Source organism: Lithobates pipiens, unplaced genomic scaffold (genome assembly GCF_037356315.1).
Source record: "Lithobates pipiens isolate NorthernLeopardFrog02 unplaced genomic scaffold, aLitPip1_a1.2 Scaffold_18, whole genome shotgun sequence".
Taxonomy (NCBI): Eukaryota; Metazoa; Chordata; class Amphibia; order Anura; family Ranidae; genus Lithobates; species Lithobates pipiens.
In genome coordinates this window covers 532,709,108-532,733,761 of record NW_027507758.1, presented here as the reverse complement: position 1 = coordinate 532,733,761, position 24,654 = coordinate 532,709,108, and the positions used below count along the sequence as shown (strand labels likewise).

At 41.9% G+C, this 24,654-nt stretch overlaps 1 protein-coding gene across 2 annotated transcripts in view; it reads left to right on the top strand.

Moving 5' to 3' along the window:
- NBAS (NBAS subunit of NRZ tethering complex) overlaps positions 1–24,654 on the top strand; it is a 1,050,553-nt gene that overhangs the window by 76,193 nt on the left and 949,706 nt on the right. For both annotated transcript variants that reach the window (XM_077488811.1, XM_077488809.1), the window contains exon 10: positions 21,450–21,588. In XM_077488811.1, coding sequence (XP_077344937.1) covers positions 21,450–21,588 — 139 coding nt within the window. The remainder of the gene's footprint in view (positions 1–21,449; positions 21,589–24,654) is intronic.

Genomic DNA, 24,654 nt, shown 5'->3' with positions numbered 1-24,654 from the left:
TATCTATAGTATGCCTGTGAAGGGGTGCATGTTTCTGGTGCTTAGAACTGTCCCTGCACAAAGTGTCATTTGTGCAGGAAAAAAAGTCTTTTAAAATCACTTGCGGCTAAATTGTCGGCTCCACGTAATACAGAGAACACTCAATGAGTGTTCTCTGTATTAGCCGACAATTCATTCATTCATTGATAAAAAAAAAAAAAAAGCGTGGGGGCTCCCTTAAATTCAATTACCAGGCCCTTCAGGTCTGACATGGATATTAAGGGGAACCCCGTGTCAAATTAAAAAAAAAAAATTGACGCGGGGGTCCCCCTAAATATCCATACCAGACCCCTCAGGTCTGATATGGATATTAAGGGGAACCCCGCATCAAAATTAAAAAAAAAAAAATTGACGTGGGGTCCCCCTAAAAATCCATATCAGACCCTTTATCCGAGCACGCAACCTGGCAGGCCGCAGGAAAAGAGGGGGGGACGAGAGAGCGGCCCCCCCTCCCTCCTGAACCGTACCAGGCCACATACCCTCAACATTGGGAGGATGCTTTGGGGGTCTGTGACCCCTCAAAGCACCTTGTCCCCATGTTGATGAGGACAAGGGCCTCATCCTCACAACCCTGGCCGTTGGTTGTGAGGGTCTGCGGGCGGGGGGCTTATCAGAATCTGGAAGCCCCCTTTAACAAGGGGACCCCCAGATCCCGGCCCCCCCCTGTTTGAAATGGTAAGGGGGTACAAAAGTACCCCTACCATTTCACAAAGAAAGTGTCAAAATGGTTAAATAAGACAAACACACTTTTGAAAAATTCCTTTATTAAAAATGAAAAAACTAAAAAAAAGATTCCAGCGGTGCTAATCCACTCTTGCTATCCAGCGACGGATCTCCGGGGTCCAGCGATGGATGATCATATCCAGCGACGGGGGATCTCTCAGTCCAGCGCTGTCCATACATCCTTCTTCTGTCTCCATTGCGGAGACACTGCGGAGATCCCAGCGCTGACGTTTCTTATATTAGGAGGGCGGGGCCACCCGTCACCTGACCCTGTTTTTAAAACTTCTTTTTGCATTGATACATGTCCCCTGGGGCAGGACCCGGGTCCCCAAACACTTTTTAGGACAGTAACCTGCATGTTACCCTTTAAAATTAGCACTTTAGATTGTGAACGTTCGAGTCCCATAGACTTTAATAGGGTTCTAAAGTTCACACGAAGTTTAGGTCTGTTCGCAGGTTCTGGTGCGAACCGAACAGGGGGGTGTTCGGCTCATCCCTATAAATCTCTAATGGGATGATATCATCTAGGGCTGAATTTTTTTGAATAGGCCTGATGTTCCTAGCAGTTCTCTTCTTTTTTTATTTAGCCAGCTAGTTTTCCACATACATTAGGCTTGAGTGGTTGTCCAGCAGCTGAAGGTGTCCTTGCTTGTCGGTTCATGCTAGGACTTGTAGTTCCTCAGTAGCTGTGCAGGTAGGTAAATGAAGCTTGAGAAGGACTGCACTTGGGTTTTATAGGGGAAAGAACAGACAGATGTTGCTTTTAGAGTGGCAGCAAAAACCATGTCATTAAGAGGAACAGCAGCTGGTGCTATCTTACAAACATCAGCTTAATTCATCCTCGCCTTTTCAATTATGTATACTGAACATGGGAAAAAATGAAAATAAAAATGACAAGAGGCAAGTAAGGGAGGCAGTCCTGTATAACTAGAAAGAGGGCTTTGTAGTCATCACTGCTGGTGCATGAGAGGCTGTGGTGTGGCACACATCTTACCCGCTGTGCCTTCAAGAGAAATTGGGGCTGATGTCGCCGTCATACCCCCACGCGTGTGTTTCAGATTTTGCAATGTTAATGTCTCCATATCAGATCATTGAGAGCCATAGAGGTGCAAGGGAGCATAACATCACAGAGGGGAGCAGACTACATGTTTGTAAGCTTGGCTATTTCCACCACTTCCATACTAGGCACTTCCTCACCTTCCTACCCAAGCCAATTTTCAGCTTTCAGCGCTGTCGCTTTTTAAATGACAATTGCGCGGTCATGCTACACTTCACCCAAACTGAATTTTTATCATTCTGTTCCCATAAATAGAGCTTTCTTTTGGTGATATTTGATCACCTTTACGTTTTTTATTTTTTGCTGAACAAATAAAAAAAAAAAAGACAGAAAATTTTGAAAAAAAAAATGTATCTTCGTTTTTGTTATAAAATGTTGTAAATAAGTTTCCCCTTCACTGATGGGCACTGATAAGGTGGCACCAATGAGATGGCACTGAAAGGTGGCACTGATAGGTGACACTAATGGGCACTGAAAGGCTGCACTGATGGGCACTTATGGGTGGAACCGAAAGGCGGAACTGATGGGCACTGATGACTGGCACTGGATTTCATTGATGGGCATCACTGGCAGTTTTTTTTTTCAATGGCACTGATTGGCAGCTGCCTGGGTACAGATTGGCATTTCCCTTGTGATCTAGGGTGGCATACTTGGTGGTCCAGTGTTGTGGCCATCCCTGGTGGTCCTGGGCAGGCATGCGAGGGGGGGTTGCGCTGATAGACAATAAGCACAGACCCTCCCCTGTCAGGAGAGCAGACGATCGGCTCTCCTCTACTCGCGCCTGAGGAAAATTGATCAATGGCTTCCTGTTTACATCATGTTCAGCCATGATTGGGCACGGCTGATCACATGGTAAAGAGTCACTGTCAGAGACTCTTTACCTAGATCGGAGTTGCGGTGTGTCAGACTGACACACCACAACATTCGCCACGATGCGCACCCCCAGCTTGATATCCTGGCGACGTCATATGACGTCTGGTCAGGATATCGCAATGACTTTGCCGACGTCATGTTGCTATATGGTGGACAGGAAGTGGTTAAAGAGCACCTGTCACATGGTTGCCAATATGCCTTGCTGTATATAACAGAAAGGTGTGGGTTTGGTGGCATATTCAGTTGAATTAAACAGGTCCTTAGAGGATTCTTGCAAAGACTGCATAGTTGATATTTTTAGCTTGCTACAAATCTGATCAATATAGCTCGAGCATATGATGCATAAGTAAGATGTTCCCTTCAGTGAAAATGGAATAATCAGTAGATGCAGAGATAGGCAGGTGAAATCATGATCAAATTATAATGTTTTCTATAAAAGATTGCTTAGATTTACGTCCCATGCTCATGGATTTTAGCCACCTCCAGTTCAGGCCAATTCTGACATTTCTCTCATACGAGTAAAAATTAGCATTTTTTTGCTAGAAAATGTATTCAATTTCAAACCTGCAAACATTATATATTTTTTAAGCAGAGACCCTGGATGGTGTTTTTTTTTTTTTTTTTTTTTTTTTTTTTTTACATCACACAAAATTTGTACAAACAGATTTTTGGGAAAAAATAAACTGCAATGAAATGTTGTAATAAGTATCTATCTTTTGGTAATATATAAAAGATAATGTTAAACCGAGTATATACATTTTTGCTCGTAAGTTTACATACCCTGGCAGAATTTGATTTCTTGCCCATTTTTCTGAGAATATGAATGATAACACAAAAGCTTTTTCTTTCACTCATGGTTAGTGTTTGGCTGAAGCCATTTATTATCAATCAAATGTTTTTACTCTTTTTAAATCATAACCCCCATCCCTTCTCCTCTCACACTGTAGCCATCGGTTCAGAGAGGGGAGAGAGGAACCGGACATGACGCCGGTTTGTTTACAAGTGATCGCTCTGTCGTTTGATAGAGCGATCACGTGGTGAATGGCTGATGTTGGTGGCTATTTACCGTGGTCCGTGATATTCCCAGCTGCGTGCGATTCTGGGAGGATATCAATGTACGCCCTCCGAGTTATCGAACCGCGCTGTAGCCCTCATTTCACTATGGTGCGGTCGTTAAGTGGTAAGCACACAATCTATGTGGTGGTGGTGCACAGTATTGTCGTGGTGTATTAGTTATATACTTCTATGTCGCCAGAATTGAAAGGGACATATTCACACTCACCTTATATTTGTTATGTGTTCCTATTCAGACAGCATACCTAAAAATTATTTAAAATTTATATTTATTGTTTTACCTTTCTAGGTGTTTGAAGCAGGCTTCAAGATCTCTAAAGAAAGCCGTATGTTACACAATTTGCTTTCCTTTAACCACAGGTTGAAGGAAAGAAAAATGCTTGATAACCTCATCAGCACAGTCAGTGCTGAAGGGGAAATCCCCCCTGCTGCATTATTGTATTATGACAGCAGGAGGGTTCCCAGCTATCCGAATACAGTGATCACATGGAAAAAAAAAAAAAAATGATAGGTTGGTTGTACTGAAGCTGATCAATGTATCAACTTTAGTACAACCAGCCTTCCCAAAGACGGATCAAAATTTGTCCAATTCCTGCTAAACCAGACCAAATTCAATCCGTCTATGGCTGGCCTAACCTTTAGTTAGGACAGACAGTGTTCAAATCTAGTTTACTACTGATATTGAGATCTGCCAGCACAGTACAGTACATGAGTACTGCCAGCACAGTTAACTATAGCAAACATTATCGCCTCCTGATCTCATAATGAGATCTGCCAGCACAGTAGAGTAAATGTGTACTGCCAGCACATTTAATTATTACAAACATTAACTCTTCATCCCCATCTGCATAGCAGATGAATATTTAGTTTTGAAGATTTTAGAAAAGAACCAGCACAATTATTATTATTATTTTTTTTTTATTATTATTATATATATATATATAATATAATTTTATTGTTTTTTTTTTTGATGGCTGCAAAAGTGTATGTCAAGCCAAAAACACCCTTTTTACTTTTGGATAGCATGTGGAAGTAATAGAAAGTCCAAATAGTAGCTGTGCTCCTCATAGTTACCTGACCTTTTACTGATGGGTGCTTGAAATGAGTACCACAGATAGGGCCATGCCATGAACCAGATATGAAGATCGGTCACCAGCACTTCAAATGAATGCATTTCATGTGTTTATTGTGAAGACAATGCTACTTAACTCACATCAATGCATGCTGTTCATACTCGGTCACTGTAACATTTTGTTTTCTCTATTCTGCAATAAACCTGGTTGATCCTGCGTTTTTCAGTTTCCCCCCTCCTGTCCATGTTCCCACTGCAGTTGGGGATTTTGCAGAGCAGTGTTGGCAGCTAGTGCACATGCTCAGTTTTCAGTGTATTTTTACCCTCTCATCTGAGTCACACATGTGGGTGTATATACACAGTGGTAGATTACAGCCCCTCCCTTCCTCCTCCTCCTCCTCCTCCTTCTCCTCCTCCATGCCCACTAACCATCTAAACACAATGGGGGGTGGGATATTACTTGTATATTGATGGAGGCTTCATCTCCCTGTTATTCTAAATCACTTTGATTTCTTTAAATCACATTAATTACAGTGCCATCATCCACATATAGAATGAGAAGGGATTATGTAAATATAACAGTGTGTGTTTAGTATCACTTAAAGCAATAGAAAACACAGCTGGAACATGTGTACCTACGGGTAAGCTTAAAATAAAGCTTACCAGTAGGTACAAGGATTATCTTCTAAACATGCACTATTTAGGCAATATGCTCTGTGCAGCCGGTAACCTCACCGGTGCGTGCGCTCTGAAGGGAGGGCATGCTCATGCCACCCCGTCAGAGTTCCGTGCTGCAGCTGTTACTCCCACGTGCATGCGCAGGATTGATGTAATCGCGGCTCGGCCGTTCAAACGGATAGAGCCAGTAAACTTGGAAGGAAGACCTGGTGAAGACTGAAGCCCTGTCATCGGTGACAGCATGCCACTGAAGAGCTTCTGTCTAAGGTAGCTCTTTCATAATGTGCAAGTATTCAATGCATACTAGCACATCATGACATTTAACTTGCAAGAGTTTACTACCGCTTTAAGGGCCTTGCAGGAACCCTCTCTTAAAGTAGAAGTTCAGCCTAATACTAAAATCTTGAAATCTACTTGCAGCCACAATCTAAGACTATCTCCAACCAAACAATAAAATTTGCACTACCCTTGTGAAAGGTATAAGTTAATAAATCAAATAAGAGACACAATAAAAGTGCATTAAACATCTACCATCAAGGGGGGAAAATAATTTACAAAGGGGGGGGAAGGGTGGGACTTTAAATGCAGCACATGGAAGCAAAACAATAAAAGGGCGAATGTGAAGGAGTTTTATTGATACATCCATCTAGATATACAGAAATACATGATGATACAAATAAATAAATACAAAATGATAATGCCAGATAACATACATATATATAATGATACATATGATAATAAATCCATTAAAAATACACTACCATTAAGTGCATTTATAATATAAAGTAAACAGAGCAATATAAGAATAAATATAAAAATAAATATATATATATATAATAAATTCATATGATGTAAACAATAAAGCTTTTCCTCATTCGTCTCTAAAGGACATGGTATATGACAATACTTTAAAGGTAAAATCCACAGGACCTATGACCTCACTAAAACTGAAGGGGGAGTAAGAATTCTATACTGACATAGAGGTCTTAATACAATTTGGTAAATACATAAAAACCGGTAGCTCTACGCGTTTCGTGACTTAGCCGCCACTCATCAGGAGCGAGCATATATGGGATCTAGGAAAAGAAATTTTTATATAAAAATAGAGAAATTAATTAAATATATATCAAGAATAAGTAAATAAGTTATATATGTAAATGACTAGAGAAGCAAGGTTGAATAGATAATCCCAACCAAAGCTAACTTACTAGAATTCGCTATGTAGCCGATGCGGTAGTGGGACTGAAAAAGCGGCCCGGAAAACAGCTCCAACCGGGAGCTGAGGTGGACAAACACCCAGCACCGATATGGGCGATAGCCAGGGTGAGTGACTCGCAGGGACATTCTGAGGGGAAAGGAAGGAGATGGGGTAAGAGAAGGTAGAGAGGGGAAGAGGAGGGGGGGCAAAGAAAGGGAGGAGGGATTAAAGAAGACCCAAATAGAAAATTTACACGAATATGTACAAAGATATAAAAAGAGGAAAGAAAAAAGGGGGGGGGGGGAAGGGGGGAAAAGGAAAAAAGGAGTGAAGGATATGTAAGTGGTGGGTGAAGCATAATGGTGTGCAGAAGGGGGAGTGAAATTTATACAGGTGTGAAACTAGAAACCAGTGAGTTGAAATAATCAAAATAAAGTGTTGTCCTGATGAGTGGCGGCTAAGTCACGAAACGCGTAGAGCTACCGGTTTTTATGTATTTACCAAATTGTATTAAGACCTCTATGTCAGTATAGAATTCTTACTCCCCCTTCAGTTTTAGTGAGGTCATAGGTCCTGTGGATTTTACCTTTAAAGTATTGTCATATACCATGTCCTTTAGAGACGAATGAGGAAAAGCTTTATTGTTTACATCATATGAATTTATTATATATATATATATTTATTTTTATATTTATTCTTATATTGCTCTGTTTACTTTATATTATAAATGCACTTAATGGTAGTGTATTTTTAATGGATTTATTATCATATGTATCATTATATATATGTATGTTATCTGGCATTATCATTTTGTATTTATTTATTTGTATCATCATGTATTTCTGTATATCTAGATGGATGTATCAATAAAACTCCTTCACATTCGCCCTTTTATTGTTTTGCTTCCATGTGCTGCATTTAAAGTCCCACCCTTCCCCCCCCTTTGTAAATTATTTTCCCCCCTTGATGGTTAATGTAATTGGGATGGATATTCACGACCTTACCAGGCCGTGTTATCATTTAAAGTCCCTAGGGATGGAATCATTGGGCCCTATCAGACCTTGTTTTCCTTAAAGTCCCTATCTCTTATAAAATGTTTGCATTAAACATCTGATGAACTCATCCTAAATTAACATATCTCTGCAAATAATGTCCATATAAAATGTGCAAAAAAAATATTTTTATATATATATATATATATATATATAAAATATGTGCAAAAAGGTGCTCAGATTTTCTAAACTTCAATAGTCCCTCTTTCTTTGCCGTGAAGGAATAATGATAATGTGCACCACTGAAAAGAGCGCTCCCAAAAGGAATTGCCACAAGTGATTAAATGAGCTCCTTACCAGCTGTTCTGATCCCACAAGGAGACCAACAGACACCTACACCTACAGCCATATACACCATGATCTTGCATGCAAGGGATCCACATAGGCTATAATGTGAACTAGGAAAAAGTGGCTAGAAAATTATTTTCGCTCCCACATGTGGGCTCTACTTTTTAAATGCGTTTTTGCATTGCCAACACCCCTATGGACTTTGTTAAAAGTTCTCCACAAAATATCTTGCAGTTTTTTTTGGCACAATCCATAAATGTATGTAAATGTGAACCAAAAAAACTAAACTCTTATTGTGCTGGTTTTGCTTGTAACTTTATTTCTATTAATTTTAGCAACACAAAATATCTCTTAAACTGACATTTACACATGTGCGTAACATTTGATACCGTTATTGGTGCATTAGTATACTCAAGGGTGAATGTAGACCATGAACTATGGCAAAGTTATAGACAATACGCTTCAACTTTGCAGATTGCCACCAAGCAAAATTAAAGTATTACTAAACCCACAACAGTAAAACCAGTCAGTATATGCAGAATATCATGCTTGTTAAGCTTGCTGTGGTTAATCCTCTGCATTGTGTAAAATGGCACTGTGACACTATATGGACAAATCCTTCCCTCCTGCACTGTCTATCTTGGCAAGGCCATGCAATACGGTGAGGGTAGCTGTCCTGCACATGCTCAGTTTAGTCTCTATTGCTGGAGAGAACATTTCCTGTTTCAGTTGAACTGTTCAGGTCACATGATATTGACATCACACACGGGTGGGTATACAGGCTGTAGTGAAAATCTACCTGAAAAATGTAGTAACACTTTAAACATGCACATTGTTATGGTATCAAAACTGAAATGTAGCATTCATCAGAATTGTAATCAAAGAAAAATCAGCACACTTTGCCACAATTTTATGGATCGTAGCAAAAAAACAGGATATTTTGTGGAGAACTTTTAACACAAAGTCCATAGGGGTGTTGTCTATGCAAAAATGCATTTAAAAAGTAGTGCCCAATTGTGGGAACGAAAATAGATTTTTTTCCTAGTTCACCTTATAGCCTAACAATTGCCCAAGCCAAGATAGACTCCATGGAGGAAGATAATGTACAGCGGAAAATCCACACAGTGTAGTATTTCACCAACATTTTAATAAAATTATTAAATCACACTTAAAATTTTGACAGAATTGCACAGCATGTGTTACAAACAACCGGCGGGTCCAATCGGTCAGGCCGACTTGCGGAATAATGTCACTTGTCCCTTCCCATCACATGCGTTTTTCTGTAATTTAGCGTCGTCCAGGAATATGAGTCCAAAATCACTATACATACCTTTTGCTGCTGTTTTTGGTCAGGTCCCACATTGAACTGTCAGTGGCGGCTTCTCTGTGTAGGCATGTGCAGTAGAGGCAGCTGGCAATGGAAGCCCCATAGTAAGTCTAGGGATGATGTCACTTCCCATTAATTACCCAGCTGTTGTCGGCTGTCTATTCTACACAGCATCTGTTGCTGGAGACCGGACCATATCGGCTTCAGCAAAGGTATGTATAGCGATTTTTGCCTTAAAGGGGTAGATAGGTTAGTCTTAGATAGTGGCTGCAAGTAGATTTCGAGATTTTTAGTTTTAGGCTGAACGTCCACTTTAACCACTTTCCGCCCGGCTACAGCGCGGGCTTCCAGTGGCAGGAGGGCATCAATAGACGTCCTCCCATGATCGCACTGCTTGCACACCCCCAGTGCTGGCAATCCATATCACCTGTCAGTGCTGCCTACTAGTGCCACCTACTAGTGCCCATTAGTTCCACCTATCAGTGCAGCCTTAACAGTGCCCATCAGTGAAGGAGAAAAATTACCTCTTTGCAAAATTTTATAATAAACTACAAAAAAAAATAATATATATATATTTCTACATTTTCAATATTTTTTTTTGTTTCTTTAGCTAAAAATAAAAAAACCCAGTAGTGATTAAATAGCACCAAAGAAAGCTCTATTTGTGTGAAAAAATTATAAACATTTAATTTGGTTACAGTGTTGTATGACCGCGCAATTGTCATTCAAAGTGTGACAGCCCTGAAAGCTGAAAATTGGTCTAGGCAGGAAGGGGGGTATAAGTGCACAGTAGGCAAGTGGTTAAAGTATAACTAAAGGCAAAACTTTTTTGGGGTAGATAGGAGAGGGATTAGAACTCCTGTGAGTTTTAATTGTTGTCCCATTAAGGAAATTCACCCTCCATTTGTCCTGTTTACTATTATCATTGAAAGTAAAAGAAAATCCCACATTTTGAGTTGTCCCCTGAAGGTTATTAGAGGGGAAATCTTCCAATGGTGACACTAGTTCCGGTGACCCAGGGGTCCCAAAAGAATTCCCTTAATTTTCAGTTATTTCCTCTCACTTCCTGTTTGTCAGTGGGACAGGAAGTGAAGGAATATCTTCACAATGGTACACAGATGGTGAAAAAAAATTCTGACTGGGGTTATAATCCTCCCTTACTCTATCCAAAATAAAAAAAATAAAGTTTTGCCTATAGTTTTACTTTAAGGCAGCATAGTAATATTATCTTGAGAAAGGGATCCTGTTTTTTTTTATTTTTATATGCTTTATGTGACACTAGGTCCGCATCAAACATGTGAAATGCGTTCATTTATAGTGCTGGTGACTTTACATTTTCATATGTGGAAGGAATAGAATGTATGTTGCATTTGAAGTGCTATCTGCAGATTCATTAGAGGAGCCTTCCCTCACTTCCTGTCCTGATGATAGTGGTTTTACCAAACAGGAAATGAGAGAAAACCTGCAACAGAGAAAATTAAATAAAAAAATAAATATTTAGAAAAGAATAAAAATCCTTTTTTTTTTTTTTTTACCTCAAAAAAGGCACGTAATTAGTGCACTGTGTGCTATTATCTGCCAGCGGAGTGTTTTTCGCTTACCCAGCTAGAATAGAGCTCTACCCCTCTGCCTCTACCACAAACCACTGAACAGGCACAGCTAGGTCATACTTGTGTGTTTATTAAATAGTTAATTACTCCATAAAGCTTTGCTAAGCACCCTGCCTGGTCTCTTAGAAGGCAGATGTCGATTCTTCTATTAAACTGCTGCCTCTCTTTATTGGCTTGCTGGGAGCAATGTGGCTTGTGGCTTGCCATTATAAGTCCAGGCTGAGTGATTTACTGTGCAGCAGGTTATAAACAAAACGAGGTGTAGTGCTATCAGATGGACGTCATGTCATAGATCTTTGAATGAAGTTTGAGGTAAGCTTACTCGGATGTGATGGTGTAATACCAACGTTCTGCTTAAAGTGCCTCGGCCTGTTTCTAGTAGATGCAGTACTGCAACGAAGGAGAGAAAGCAAAGCAAGTTATACATGATTCATTTTCTCATTCAGGCAGCAGGTTGAAAGGAGAAAAACGAACTGATTCCACCAGCCACACATTTCGATGTGGATGGAGGATCACATTTGATGTGATGGGGGAATCGCTCCCACCGGGCTGTTGTATTCTGCTGGCGGAATACGATTCTTCTCCACCGGCAAAATACAATGATGTAACTAGCTAGCCCATATATGGTTTGAACTGGCCACGTTTTTAATCCCTGTATGTATGGCCAGTTTAAGGGATGAAGATGAACTGAAATACATCTGCAACTACTTTACCTACAAAGACCTAACATCTGCCATTCTGTACAGACAGCAGAGCCAGGATGGTGGTCTTATGAGCAAAAAATAATTCTGATTGGCCGCACGTCCAGTAAAATCGCATTTAATTCAGTAAATCCATAAAAACTTGTCCAAAACACAAATGGAGTGGAACATCACCAGCTAACATGTTTCACAATCCCTTAGCACTTAGCCATGGCTTGTATTCAAATGACCACTACAGATATATTTAACCACTTAAGGACCACCTCACGCCGATGTAGGTCGGCAGAATGGCATGGCTGGGCACAAGCACGTACCTGCACGTTGCTCTTTAAGTGCCCAGCCATGGGTCAGGAGCGCGCCGCCGGCAGCACGCTCCCGACCCAGTCCTGAGCTCCGTGGCCACAAGACCAGCGGACCCCATCGCTGCTGGTGTCCCGCGATCGGGTCTCAGAGCTGAAGAATGAGGAGAGGTCTGTGTAAACAAACCTCTCCCCGTGCTTCCTACTGGGGCTGTCACCGATCGCCTGTTCCCTGATATAGGAAAAGACGATCATTGACGTCACATGCCAGGCCACACCCCTACAATAAAAAAAAAACACATAACGTCATAACACCTACACTGCCACCTAGTGGTTAACTCCTTCACTGCCAGTGTCATTTACACAGGAATCAGTGCATTTAAATAGAACTGATTGCTGTGTAAATGACAATGGTGTCAAAAATGTCCGATGTGTCCACCATAATGTCGCAGTCACAATAAAAATCACTGACCGCCGTTAGAATAGTCAGTCATACACCATATCTACTGGGGCTTGGCCCAGCACATCCCACCATGGGGCCCATAACTTATCGAATTTGCTGCTTTTACTCCTGTGTTGATAAATGAGCTTCTCCAATCGAATTGTGTCACCCATCTGCGTAATCCATTCCTGCAACATGGGGGGGCTCTGTGGATTTTCAGTGTCTCAGTAATTTTTCTGGCCTAGAAGAAACCTTTTGCTACAGCCTCTCTAGGGATATCTTCAATCGAAAGTATGTCTGAAATACCCAGCAGGCAGCGCTAGGGGTCAGCTGGGATCATAATCCTGGAAGCAGGGCCGCTACAAGGCAGGGGCGGGTGGGGCCACCGCCCTGGGTGGAGTGTGGGAGGGGTCGCCAAAATACTGGAGCATCATGCTTTGTCTCAGCCTCTGTGATGTTAATTCTGTCCAAAAGCAGAGCCGAGAATGTGCCCATACCCGCTGCAGGCTTCCCCAGAGAGGGCAGACACCTGGGCACAGATCCCTGAGGCTGGGCGGCTGGATCGGATAGCGAGAGCTCCAGTACAGGTGGGCGGAGCAGGCAGACAGCACTACACTGAAGCCCCGATCGCTTCGGCCAACTGAAGATAAGAAGTGACAGATAACACACTGATTTTCTCCTCCTGTAAATACGGACCTGTTCTGCTATCCACACTGTGCAATGCTGTGCTGTAAACCTGTACTGACCCTTGCAGTGCAGATTTACTAAACTAAATGTAAAATGTTTATAAATAGGTTAGAAATATACTGGCACTTTTCAGGCTCTACATAGATGTATTGCGCACACATACACAAACACTGTATCTTTATAAAAATCATGCATTTTAATAAAATATAGTTTGTATGTGGAATACATATATGTAGAGCCTGAAAAGTCCCAGAATATTTCTAACCTATGGAAAGATTTGACTACAAACAGCAGGTAATGTAATGCAGCCCAAAGTAAAAAAAAAAAGTCCACCCTTGCAGTGCTGGGGGAAAACTTGTACTTTCTGCAGCCAGCTGCTTTGCTCTCCTCTCTACCCAGACCTCAGCATTATTATATACCATTCAGGATCATTAACCCTGTATGGTATGATGAGGCTGGCGTGTGACCACAGCCACTCACAATTCACCCAGGAGCTTCACAGGACCAGTCACAGCACTGGGAGAGCCTAGTGGACCAAGAAATAAGTTAAAGCTGAGTACACACAGATCACAGTTCTTTCGGTTTAACAGGGACCAGCTGAATTTTGATCTATGTGTGGCCTTGCCTGTTAGTAGCCGCCCCATCAGATCAGCTTCTGTAGATGGGGACTGCTGGAAAACCTTGTTCGACCAGCGGCTTGCAACCAATCAGTTGTAGTGTTGATCAATGTATTCTGACAGAGCGTTCCCACTGTAGGAATATGTCTTGGTAAAGGGGATTTATGCATCCACCTCTCTTGTGTGGATGGAGGAATCTGTTAGGCTTGGTTCGCACTGCTGTGCGGAACGGCTCTGTTCTCCGTTTCAGGTCTGATTTCGTTCTTAAATTTTGGCTGAATTTGGACCAGAAACCAGGGTTACTGACCTCTTGCAGCATTTTTTTACTGACAAAACATGGGAAATTTACTGGCAACCTGAGGAATTACAGCAAACCAATGATAACCGGGACCACATACCACTGGTAATGGTTAACTTTTTGGGGTCATAGCAAGACCATTCTAATGCTCTCAAAAAATAAATCCCTGTTATGCCGCACTGCAGCAGTTTGGAGCACCATTGTGCTTGTTGAGCTAGTTTTCATGGAAGTTGAATAACCAGACAGTGAAAGGCTCCTGAGTAACTGGTATGTCCAGGCACAGAGTTGGCAAAAATCACTTTTGATAAGTAGGGGACAATAGGTCCCAGTCACTGTCCACTGCGGTATTAGGAACTTGAATGAGGAACAATAGAAGTGTATCCATGAACAAACACATTTCCGAACACCCTTTTTGAAAAGTAAATCATTATAAGTTTCCAGCAGTACCCTTAGCCAAGGGGAATAAAGGGGCCAACCTTTTTTTGTATACTTTTAGGTTTTGGGCGCAGGGAATTCAATCATCCTCAGCCATTGGTTTCTGACCTTGTCTGAGAGCGTTCTCATTGGCATCCAGCTACGCTGGAGCTTCGGCAGCTTTCTCAAAGAAGTGGGCTTGCCCCCTGGAGGTGATTCGGTGTTTTGCAGAACACAACATTGCATATGAGGCCTGCAGTTTCTGCAGGCATTTTTTTAACATCAGAAAACATTATCTGCTCCTCTGTATCTTAGCCAAAAAATCAGGATAGAGGGAAAATCTTGTTCCATTAAAGTGTATGTTTCTTCGTTCTCTGGCCAGCCTTAGGATAATTTCTCTGTCCCTGTAATTCAGAAATCTCGATAAAAGCGGTCTCGGGGGATGCCTCAGTGGTAATGGCCTAGTAGGGACTCTGTGAGCCCTTTCCACTGCGTATAGATGTGTAAAGGCCTCCTTGCCAAAGATATCTATGAGCCACTACTCCACGAATGGAGTGGGGTCTCGGCCTTCTGCCTTCTCGGGTAGCCCCACTATCCGCACATTATTGCGTCTCAGACGATTCTCAAAGTCTAGCTTTGGCTAGACAGGTAATGGTTTGGGATTCTCTGAGCATAGCAGGAAGTTTATCCTCTGTGTCACTGATTCTGCTCTCAGTAGCTGTGATTCGCTCTCTTATTTTTTTAAGATCTTGTCTAATTAGGCTGATCTTCTCTTTTAAACCTCCAAAGCGGGCCTGTAATTTGGTAACAGAGGCTGTGAATTTGTTAACAGCCCTCAGGTTAGCTGCAAGGGTCGGCTGTTCACCCTCCTCTTCCCCGGGGTTCCCTGTCTCTTCCAGCTCAGCAGTGTAACTGTCTGAGCTAACATGGCCACCGTTCCATCACCTATCTCACTGTCCTCCGTTTCCTCATTACTGTGCCCTGCATCAGCATCCAGGTCAGGCTGGCTCGGCCGGTCAGCTTTTTCTGGCATTTTCAGTGCATAGTATCGCATGTCTTTGGGGGGATCTCCGGTCCAGTCTTTGGGGTACTTAAATTGTTTACTTACCCCCTCCTTGGATTTGTCTCCCCCGCAAGCCTTCTGTGCAGAGGTTGGAGCGGCGCCATGTTGGAAATCAGGTTGCGGGACATCTCCTTTGTTTTCCCGGGTCAGCATTGCTGTTTTGTGACCATATAGATATGTGGGAGGTACAGCGGGCATTCCCCATAAGTAATGGGGCTAAGCCGGGTGTCTCACTGTGCTGAAAACTGGATTTAATCAGGGTGATGTGCGGGAGCTCTGTGTAGAAGCGTCTGCTCACATACCAGGCTGGCCACGCCACCCTTCAAATGTTTGAGGTTTAGATACACTTTAGATACACTTTCAGGTAGACTAAGAGAACTTTCGTTTTCTGCCATGCGGCAGTATTTGCTGGGTGGCATTTGTAGCTCATTGATTGCATTCACTAGCTGCTTGGAATTGCTCTTTAACATTTAAGTAAAGGTTCACATTAATGAGCTGAAGGATAGTTTGAGGATCCGTTTGTATTAAAATCCTACACTGGCCGAGGGCTACAAGGCAGAAGAGCAAAAGATGCTGCCCAAATTACATTGCTTTAAGATGTCTGACATAATGGATGGTTTGGCAGGTCCTGCTCTTACTGATCCAAGCTGTATGAACCGGCTCTAAGCAAGAAAATGTAATTTCTTCTTGTTCTCACTTATTCCTGGTGGTTTTTCAGTATGCTCTTTCAATATACAGTAAGTATTTGAATATTTGTAAGTCTAGGTTCTATGGTGACAAATACACATGTTGCATCAAAATCAGAGATGTCTTAAAATAGATCTAAACCCAATCTCTGAAATCTCATTTAAGCTTTAGGCTTGGTTCACGTTACACATTGCATGTGAATCGCACAGGAACCAGACCAGCTTCAGCTCAGTCAGCCTGCGTTTAATGTAAGCCGCTCCACCGTTCTCTTCATGGAATCTGAGGTTAGGTCGGGTTGATGCCGACAGTTCCAGATTGTCAGTGATGTCACATCCTGCTGAGGTGGATTCTATGGAGAGAATGGCGGAGCAGCTTACATTAAATGCAAGCTAACTGAGCTGATGCGGGTATGGGCAGAACTTCATGTAAGTGCAAAAGTCTGGCTGGGTTTTAACTGTTGATTTTAATAAACGTGCTGCACTATATGCCTATCATTCTATATTAAGTTGCGCTATGTTCTCATGTGAGTGAATACTAGCAATAAACTAAATTTTAATGCTAAATTATATGTAGTGACTCCGTACATAAATAAAAATTGATTAGATCATGTTTTAAATAACACGTGATACACACAAGAGTTGTGGTTAAAAGAGCTAAAGACCCCTACCTCTGCCCACACTGCCGAATACTGATTTTAAATGATCTCCTATTACAGGAGATCCCATTTGCTTGTGGCTTAAAGAGGAAGTAAACTCTGATGCTTCTTTAAATTTTTAGTCCATTATAATAAGTAATTATCAAACTTTAGCCACTGTAATCCGACCCAAATCGCATATTACTTACTGTTTAAAGAAACTTTAAAAAAACTTGTTTCCGGGGGTTAGGCAGCGCCATCTTAAGTATTGTTTCCTGAGTCCACAGTGGAGTGTATTTCCGCCCTTACATTGAGCACTTCCTGTACTGTTAACCAAGCCTCCTTCGCAGTCCAACGTTTCTATGGCAACCCTGCTTCCCTGTCATCATAGCTGACTTATTTTATTTCATAGTATTTACTTGTGCTGATTACCTAATGTTTGTCTGTGTGAGTCCTATCAGCTTGAACTGATAAGACTGCAGTACTGTTGTCCCATTTCCTGCTTTACACTGTATGTGAGGTTACATGGTGTGTAAGAGGAAGCTCTGAATGATTCTGCAGCCTCCTGGAAGTCCTGATAACATATAGATGAGCACATACAGACTGTGCCGTAAATCATGGGAGATCTGGGCATGCTCAGTGACATTGTTCTAAAGAACAAAAAGGATTACAGCAATACTAAGCAAGTAAGGAGATATCTACAAGCAGTGTTTATTAGGGGTTTATATGCTGATTTACATGGGACAAAGTTGTGGGGGAGCGTTTACAACCACTTTAATACCCAGCCCAGGTCTTTTGAGAGATGTAACAGTGATCCCAGCGTCTTCACAGAATGTAATCTTTCAGGGGCACGTATTGCCCATTGATCCCCAAAAAGACATAAAAGCATCCATAGTGTAAAATCCTAGGTTACTTTATTTAAATAAGAAAGCATTGCACTTACAGTTAAAGCAATAAGAGATTGCAGTATAAAAAAAGCTGGCTGGCTCTCGATAGCAGCCCATTACTGCAAGACCTGCGTGAACGCGGTGACGGCAGCATGTTGCTCATCCCTATGCGTTTCATCACACCTAACATCTTGGGGCCTGTTGAATGCCACTATCTTAGTTCACACAAGAAAGGAAGCATGGCGAGACACTGAGAGCCTGAACCCAGCTGGTTCTGCCCCCTCCGCAGCCCAGCTCTCCAATGAGCGCTGGAGGGACGGAGCAGACAGCGGTGACTGACATTCGCCAACTCTCTGCTCAGGGAGCTCTGAGAACCAAGCGATCGGCAGGATTTAATCGCTCAGTTTTCAGCCATTAAGCCGATGGGAAACCAATGCTGCATCCACCTAGGTAAATATGATTCCAAAATGTAAAAATAAATCCCATACGTCTCTCTTAAGGCTTTTTAGGTCTCTATGGCCACAAGGATCTGGTGAGTGTCCCCCTAAACCACTCGTACTGGAACACTCTTATTCTTAAAGACACAGTGGATGGGACTAATGGGTTTTATTTGAGAATTCAAACATTGTACAGATGATTTTTTTTTTTTTTTTGTGAAGTTTGTGTGGACATTTAAATTATTTGATTTCTATTTGTTTGATATAATTTTCTGGCATATAAGAATTATTGGATACAACATGCAGCACATTTCTGGCACAGTCTAATAGTTTTGTTTGGGTGAATATCACATAATTGGGATTATTTATGGTTTGACATATCACTGAAAATTTATTTGGACACGAACAGGAGAGTAGCACCTTACTCTTCTTATTTGTTAGGTTTAACATCTACTTGAACTCCATCTTGAAGTGACACCAAAGTTTCCTTTTTACTAGAATAAGGTAAAAAAAAAAAAAAAACTTGCTTCCTTGGGATGTATTTGTATGGACATGGTCCTTCTTTGTCCCCTCAGTGGTGGTACTACTGTCTGCCGCTGGGTTGTCCTACAGTGTCACCCCTGCAGGTGTGGCCCTGGTGTACGTCCATTCTGACCTTGTCTTCAGAGGCAAGCCACTCTTCCTCCGTCCTCCAGGGCACATCCTCCTCCTTTCCTCTACCAGAGGGAATCGGTGCTCTACTGCGGGAGTGAGTGGTGGAGACGGGGGTGAACATGAGTGTTTGTCCACACAGGGCCATTTCCTAGTATGTGGGGCATGTTACATTCTTGAGTGTTTAATACCACTTTTAACCCGACATGCCTTATCTCTGTTCGTTGCTGAGTGCAATTCCAATGTAAGAATTTTAATATTAGTAAGTCTACTTTCTATTTATGCTGACATATGCACATGTTGAGTAAAAGTAAGAGACTTCTTAAGTGTTGGTTCTGAATGATTAATAAAGTCTGTTTCAAACCAAAGCATGGCAATTAGGCCCAATTTTCACCTGCCGGCTTGTCATTGCATGGGCACATGTTGCATTAAGCATTCGCCAAAAACAAATATCCTAGAAAACCATGTATCACATACTCCTATCATCATCTGAATAATATCAGCTTCAGGCAAGCCTATTTTTCTCCTCTACAAATTTAATACTGTGTTGTGTTGATTCCAACTGGCAGAAGCCTCGCTTGGTAACAAATGAGAGAGCAATTACTATGATTTGGAGTAATTACTTTTTGTAGAATTGGCACATTTTCTGTTATGATACTGTGCACATTAGGGAAGTTGCTATTTGTGTGTCATTTCTGGTTATTTTTTTTTTTGCTGTTTGCTAAAAACGTAATGGATTAAAGCCCGCATTTATATATTTTAGAAAGTGAGGGTTATCTAATGTTCTAATGTGCTCCCGTAAACGTTCCCAGAGGCTGTTCAGGTACACAGGGATGTTCGGGTGTTCTTGCTTTTTTGTTGTCAGTCGGTTGCGTGGCACAGTCTTAAAATCAGAGTTAAAGTTGTGGCCTTTGTGAAATAATGTTGCAGGGATCAGAGTTATCCCTAGGTACACAGGAGACAGTTTACTTGATGATATACCACTAATAATGAGGTTTAAAAGCCAAAGTATAGATATCTAGATATGCTATGATATCACTGGAGAATGGAAAGTGATGTTACTCTGGTACCTGCACACTGAAATGCAAATATTAATGACATTAATGTGGAACTTCACGCAGAAACTTAAGGGGGGCCATACATGGTTCGAGTCTCGGTTGTTCAGCAGGAACTGGCCGAGATTCGTACCATTAATGGGCAGGCTGAATGTACCAAGGTAATTAACTTGGGTACAACCAGCTTGCTGGATTCTCTTGCCACTATCCCTAGTGGCTGCTATAGCCACCAGCAATAATCACTGTCCTCTCCTGGCAGAGATGGCTGTCCGCACCGGCCACCCGCCAGACAATTGGTAATTCCCCTGTCAGCACTGTTTGTGTTGATAGGGGGGGGAATCATGCAATTTTTTTTCTCCTGCAACCAAATAAATTTGCACAGTGTATGGCCTGCTTTCGTCCCACTAGTTTGCTCCCTTCCTCCAGCCTTCAACTAAGTTGCATTTTTATTAATTTTTTTAAGCTGGGGGGTGTTTTTTATTGGAACCCTTTCCCACTCCCGCAATCTTCACCTACGTGTGAATGCCATCCCTTTCCCTGCCCCATCCCCTCCTGCAGCCTCCTCAGATACATCACATGCAGGACCATTCACAAAGCACCATAGGAGTTTGTGCATACACAGTGGAGAGCTAGCTGTGTTTTCTCAGGTAGGGGAGACCGTGCTGGACCTCAGGCATTGGTAAGTACTTGATTTTTAAATGTCAACAAATATAGTCTTTGCAGCTGATGACTTAAAGTGCTTCTAAAGGCAGAAGGTTCTTTTTATCTTAATGCATTCAAATAAAAAAAACCTTCAATGCGCAGCACCCCCCCCCCCCCCCCCAAATACTTTCCTGAGCCCATCTCTAACCAGCGAGTTGCACAAGAGCCTTCGCTGTCTGGGACTCTCCCTCCTGATTGGCTGAGATACAGCAGTGGGTGCCATTGACTCCCTCTGCTGTCAGTCAGAGTCAGTGAGCCAATGAGGAGGGGGTGGGGCTGAGCCGCTGCTCTGTGTCTGAATGGACACACACAGCTGCGGCTCGGCTCTGCTGCCCCCATAGCAAGCTGCTTGCTGTGGGGGCCCTCAGCAGGAGGGAGGGGCCTGAGAAGAGGAGGACCTGGGCTGCTCTGTGAAAATCCACTGCACAGAGTAGGTAATATGACATGTTTGTTAATTTTAAACAAAAAAAAGGAGTTTTAATATCACATTAAAAAAATGAAGGCTTTTCTATGTTTGCGTGGGTAAGACAATCAGTCGTTCTTCTATTCATTCTCTATCTGCGTTGGGAGAAGAAGAATGAGAGCCTATTTGGTCTCTATTAAAACTCCAAATTTGCTTTAAAAATACTGATAAACGGGGGTAGATTTACTAAAACTGGAGCACTCACAATCTGTTACATCTGTGCTTCTATCTTCAGCTTGGCTATGACAATAAAAGCTGGAAGCTGACTGGTTTCTATGCAGAGATGCACTAGGTTTTGCCCTCTCCACTTTTAGTAAATAAACCTCCCCAGGTTTCGAAATGGCTACCTCAACAAGCTGCAGTTGAGAGATATACCTTTGTATAATAAAAGTGTGATTTATTTTATTTTCTGTATTTTTAGGCTTTTGTTAGTCGGAGGCAGCGAGACAAATGAAGATGGAGTGTCTACAGCAACGCAGTGTGGGCTGACAGCCTGGAGAGTTCTCTCCGGTTCCCCCCACTACAAACAGGTCACTAATTATGAGGACGATGTGGGCACAGTAAGTAATTAGGAAATCCATGTGTGCATTTTACTATTCATTTTCAGCTCTTTAATTATTTATCAGAGCATTTTCAATGTCCTTATTTAAATTTTCAGCCGTTTAACATGTTTACAGTGAATTAAAAAATCATCAGTTGCGCTGATCTTGTATTCCAGGATGGTAACTGCTGTTCATTCAGCTTTTCCAACACAGTAGAAAGGGTCAGTGAACCACACTCTGTCAGGAAAAAAAAAATTCCCAGTTTTTCCTGTTTATTTTTTCTTTATTTCACTTAGTCATTATACAGTAAAGGGAATTTCTGTTTTTTACTTAAATTGCAAGTCAACATCTGTTTGTTACCCTTTTGTGTCATAGGACTTAGATTTGGGGTTTAACCAGAATTAGATCTAATTGATATTTGTACCAGCTCCACTTGCAAAGGGGAATTTGTCACAACTAGAGCAGACGGTATCTGACAGAGCCAATCAGCTGCTACCTTTGCTCAATTAAAGTGGAACTACACTATATGTAAGCACCACACACCAAAAACACTATTTAATACCTTTTTAATATTTAAAGGAGACATTCACTTTAAAATAAATAAATGCACATTTTTTTGCAGGTAAAAAAAAGTGCATTTTTTTTGTTTTGTTATAGGAGTCTGTTGCCATGCAGGTCTCCTGCATACCTGACAGTGTATCGGCTTGGTCATACCTCGTACGAGGAAGCCAATACATTCTGATAGGAAGACACAAAGAACTACCATAGCACCCGCAGTGCCATCCATTGTAGTTTATTGAAAACGACAAGCCAACAGCCACAAAGGCTGCCGGGCCTTGTAGTTTTCCATCCACAGGACACTGTGAATGAGTGACACGGCACGACGGTGGGGGGGAGCCCTGCTCGGTCACGGTTTTTTAAAATTGTGACAGCTAGCCTGGAGGGAGAAGATACCGCTAACTTGGGGCTCAGGGAGTGGGGGGTTTGTGGGGGCCGGTCTGTTCGCAACATCTTACATGTGACATCCTGAATATGGGTGTAACATGTTACGAAAGGTAAACTTGGCAAACTCGCTCATCCATCCATGTCTTCTTGCTGTATTTTGTTAAGGAATCACTTAAAAAAAACAAAAAACATTTTTGGCTGTGGCCATCTTGAGTAAGGGCAGATGATTCATGTAGAATTTTCTTCCTGGAATCCACTTGCCCTTAGCTTAGGCAAGGAAAACAAATGGGTTTGCTTAGCTGAGAAAACCCCTCCTCCCCCTTTCCGAAGACTTTTGGCATGTATGACATCATTTTCTTAGGCATGAAAACCAGGATGTAACTGAAAAAAATGTAAAAAAAGTTTAAAACAAGTAAAAATTACATTCTTTCTTATCCATTTACTAATGCTAGCAGCATAAGGATTAACAATAGTCAATGTTGATTGAGAGAGTGTTCCACTTTACGCTTTGAAAATCAAAGATTGTCTCCTGCCCATTCAGGGCAGAGTGATGGTGCCCACTGATGACCCATCTTCCTTAGAGAGGAGGTATGGATGACTGAGAATACCCTACTAACTCACCACTGCAGGAGCCCACCTTGGGTACATTCCGGTATTGGATGGTGTCAGCGCTTAAAGAGGAACTGTACTCCTGGTGATGAGTAAGCACAGTGTAGCTGTGAAAAACCAGTCCACCTCTGTTCTGGCTACTGCAACCGTGGTGTTTGTCATTGTTTGCATGGAATATTCAATAAATGGACTTCAATCAAGTCGGTGTGCAGCCAATTTCTTCCTTCGTTCTGGGAAACCTCTTCACATGTTCCAGATGGGTTCAGGCCAATTGGCACTACACTGTGTGTTCGCTGGGCAATGTGTATGCAAATGGACTTCAATCACATCGGTGTGCAGCCAATTTCTCCCTTCATTCAGTCTTCTATGACAGGCAAGCCGGGGCTTGCACCTGTGTGAGGAGTCTTACATTATTCATTGTGCCTGGATTTTCTCACCTGGAGCAGCGGTTTTCTTTTGCTGTCTATTTCCAAGTTTACCAGAAGGCTGTGGTCGGCTGGCTGATGTTTTTATTGTTTAGGCAAGAAAACAGGAAGTGTAGGGCTGGGTCCCACCCAAATGTATTGAAAAATAAAACAAATTCAATGACTGATTGTTTAACAGAAGGAGGAAAGTTATGTAAAATGGTTAAAGATGGTGAAGGTCCACTAACTGAGTGGATGAATTTACTTTCAGCTTCTTGGGTCTAGAGATTGACCAGGTTTTGAGGACTAACTGTTTACACCTCTTAAGTGGTTAATAAGGCTAAAATCGAGCAGATAAGCTGTGTGGACCCATTTTTTTTTCTTCACAATTATCTTGTGAATTGGGGCCAGGCAAGGTGTGGGAGCCATTATCTGAAACTGTCAAGGTGGACAATATATGCCATTCAAATCCAGCCTGAATGGCAGAAGGTGCTTGACATGCTTCGAATAGATAACTTCCAGGACACCCTCTCGAACTGGCAAGAACACTGTATTGCTGTGTAAAGGGACTCTTTTGAAGGTGGTAGTGTGTAAACGTAGATAAAGTACTTTCTTGTAAACCAAGCTAGTCTCAAAACTTGTTTGATACCACCTCGTAATTAAAATACAAGTTGCTTTATTTCCAAAATAGTAAAAAAAAACATACCGTGGTTAAAATTGGGAAACCATATATAGCCCCATAGTACAATTAATCTTCCAATAAACAAGTAGTATTTTGAACTGTTTGCATATATCTTCATAACAAGCACATAGGTCGACGTGTTTCGCCAAATTCGTCAGGACCCTTCATATGCTTCAAAGACGGGCAACCTGGCTAGAGAAACCTACATTGGATATAACATACTAAGATCTTTCCTTTTCTTTTGGGGGCATGTGAGTGCATTGACACCTGTGATTTATGAATTGTACATCTTATAGATCTTGGTATGCTATATCTGATGTATGTTTCTCTAACCGAGTTGCTCTTCTTTAACGCATATGAAGGGTCCTGAAGAAGCATTTTTGTGAAACGTGTTGATCTATCTATGTGCTTGTTTTGAAGATATATGCAAACGGCTCTAAATAC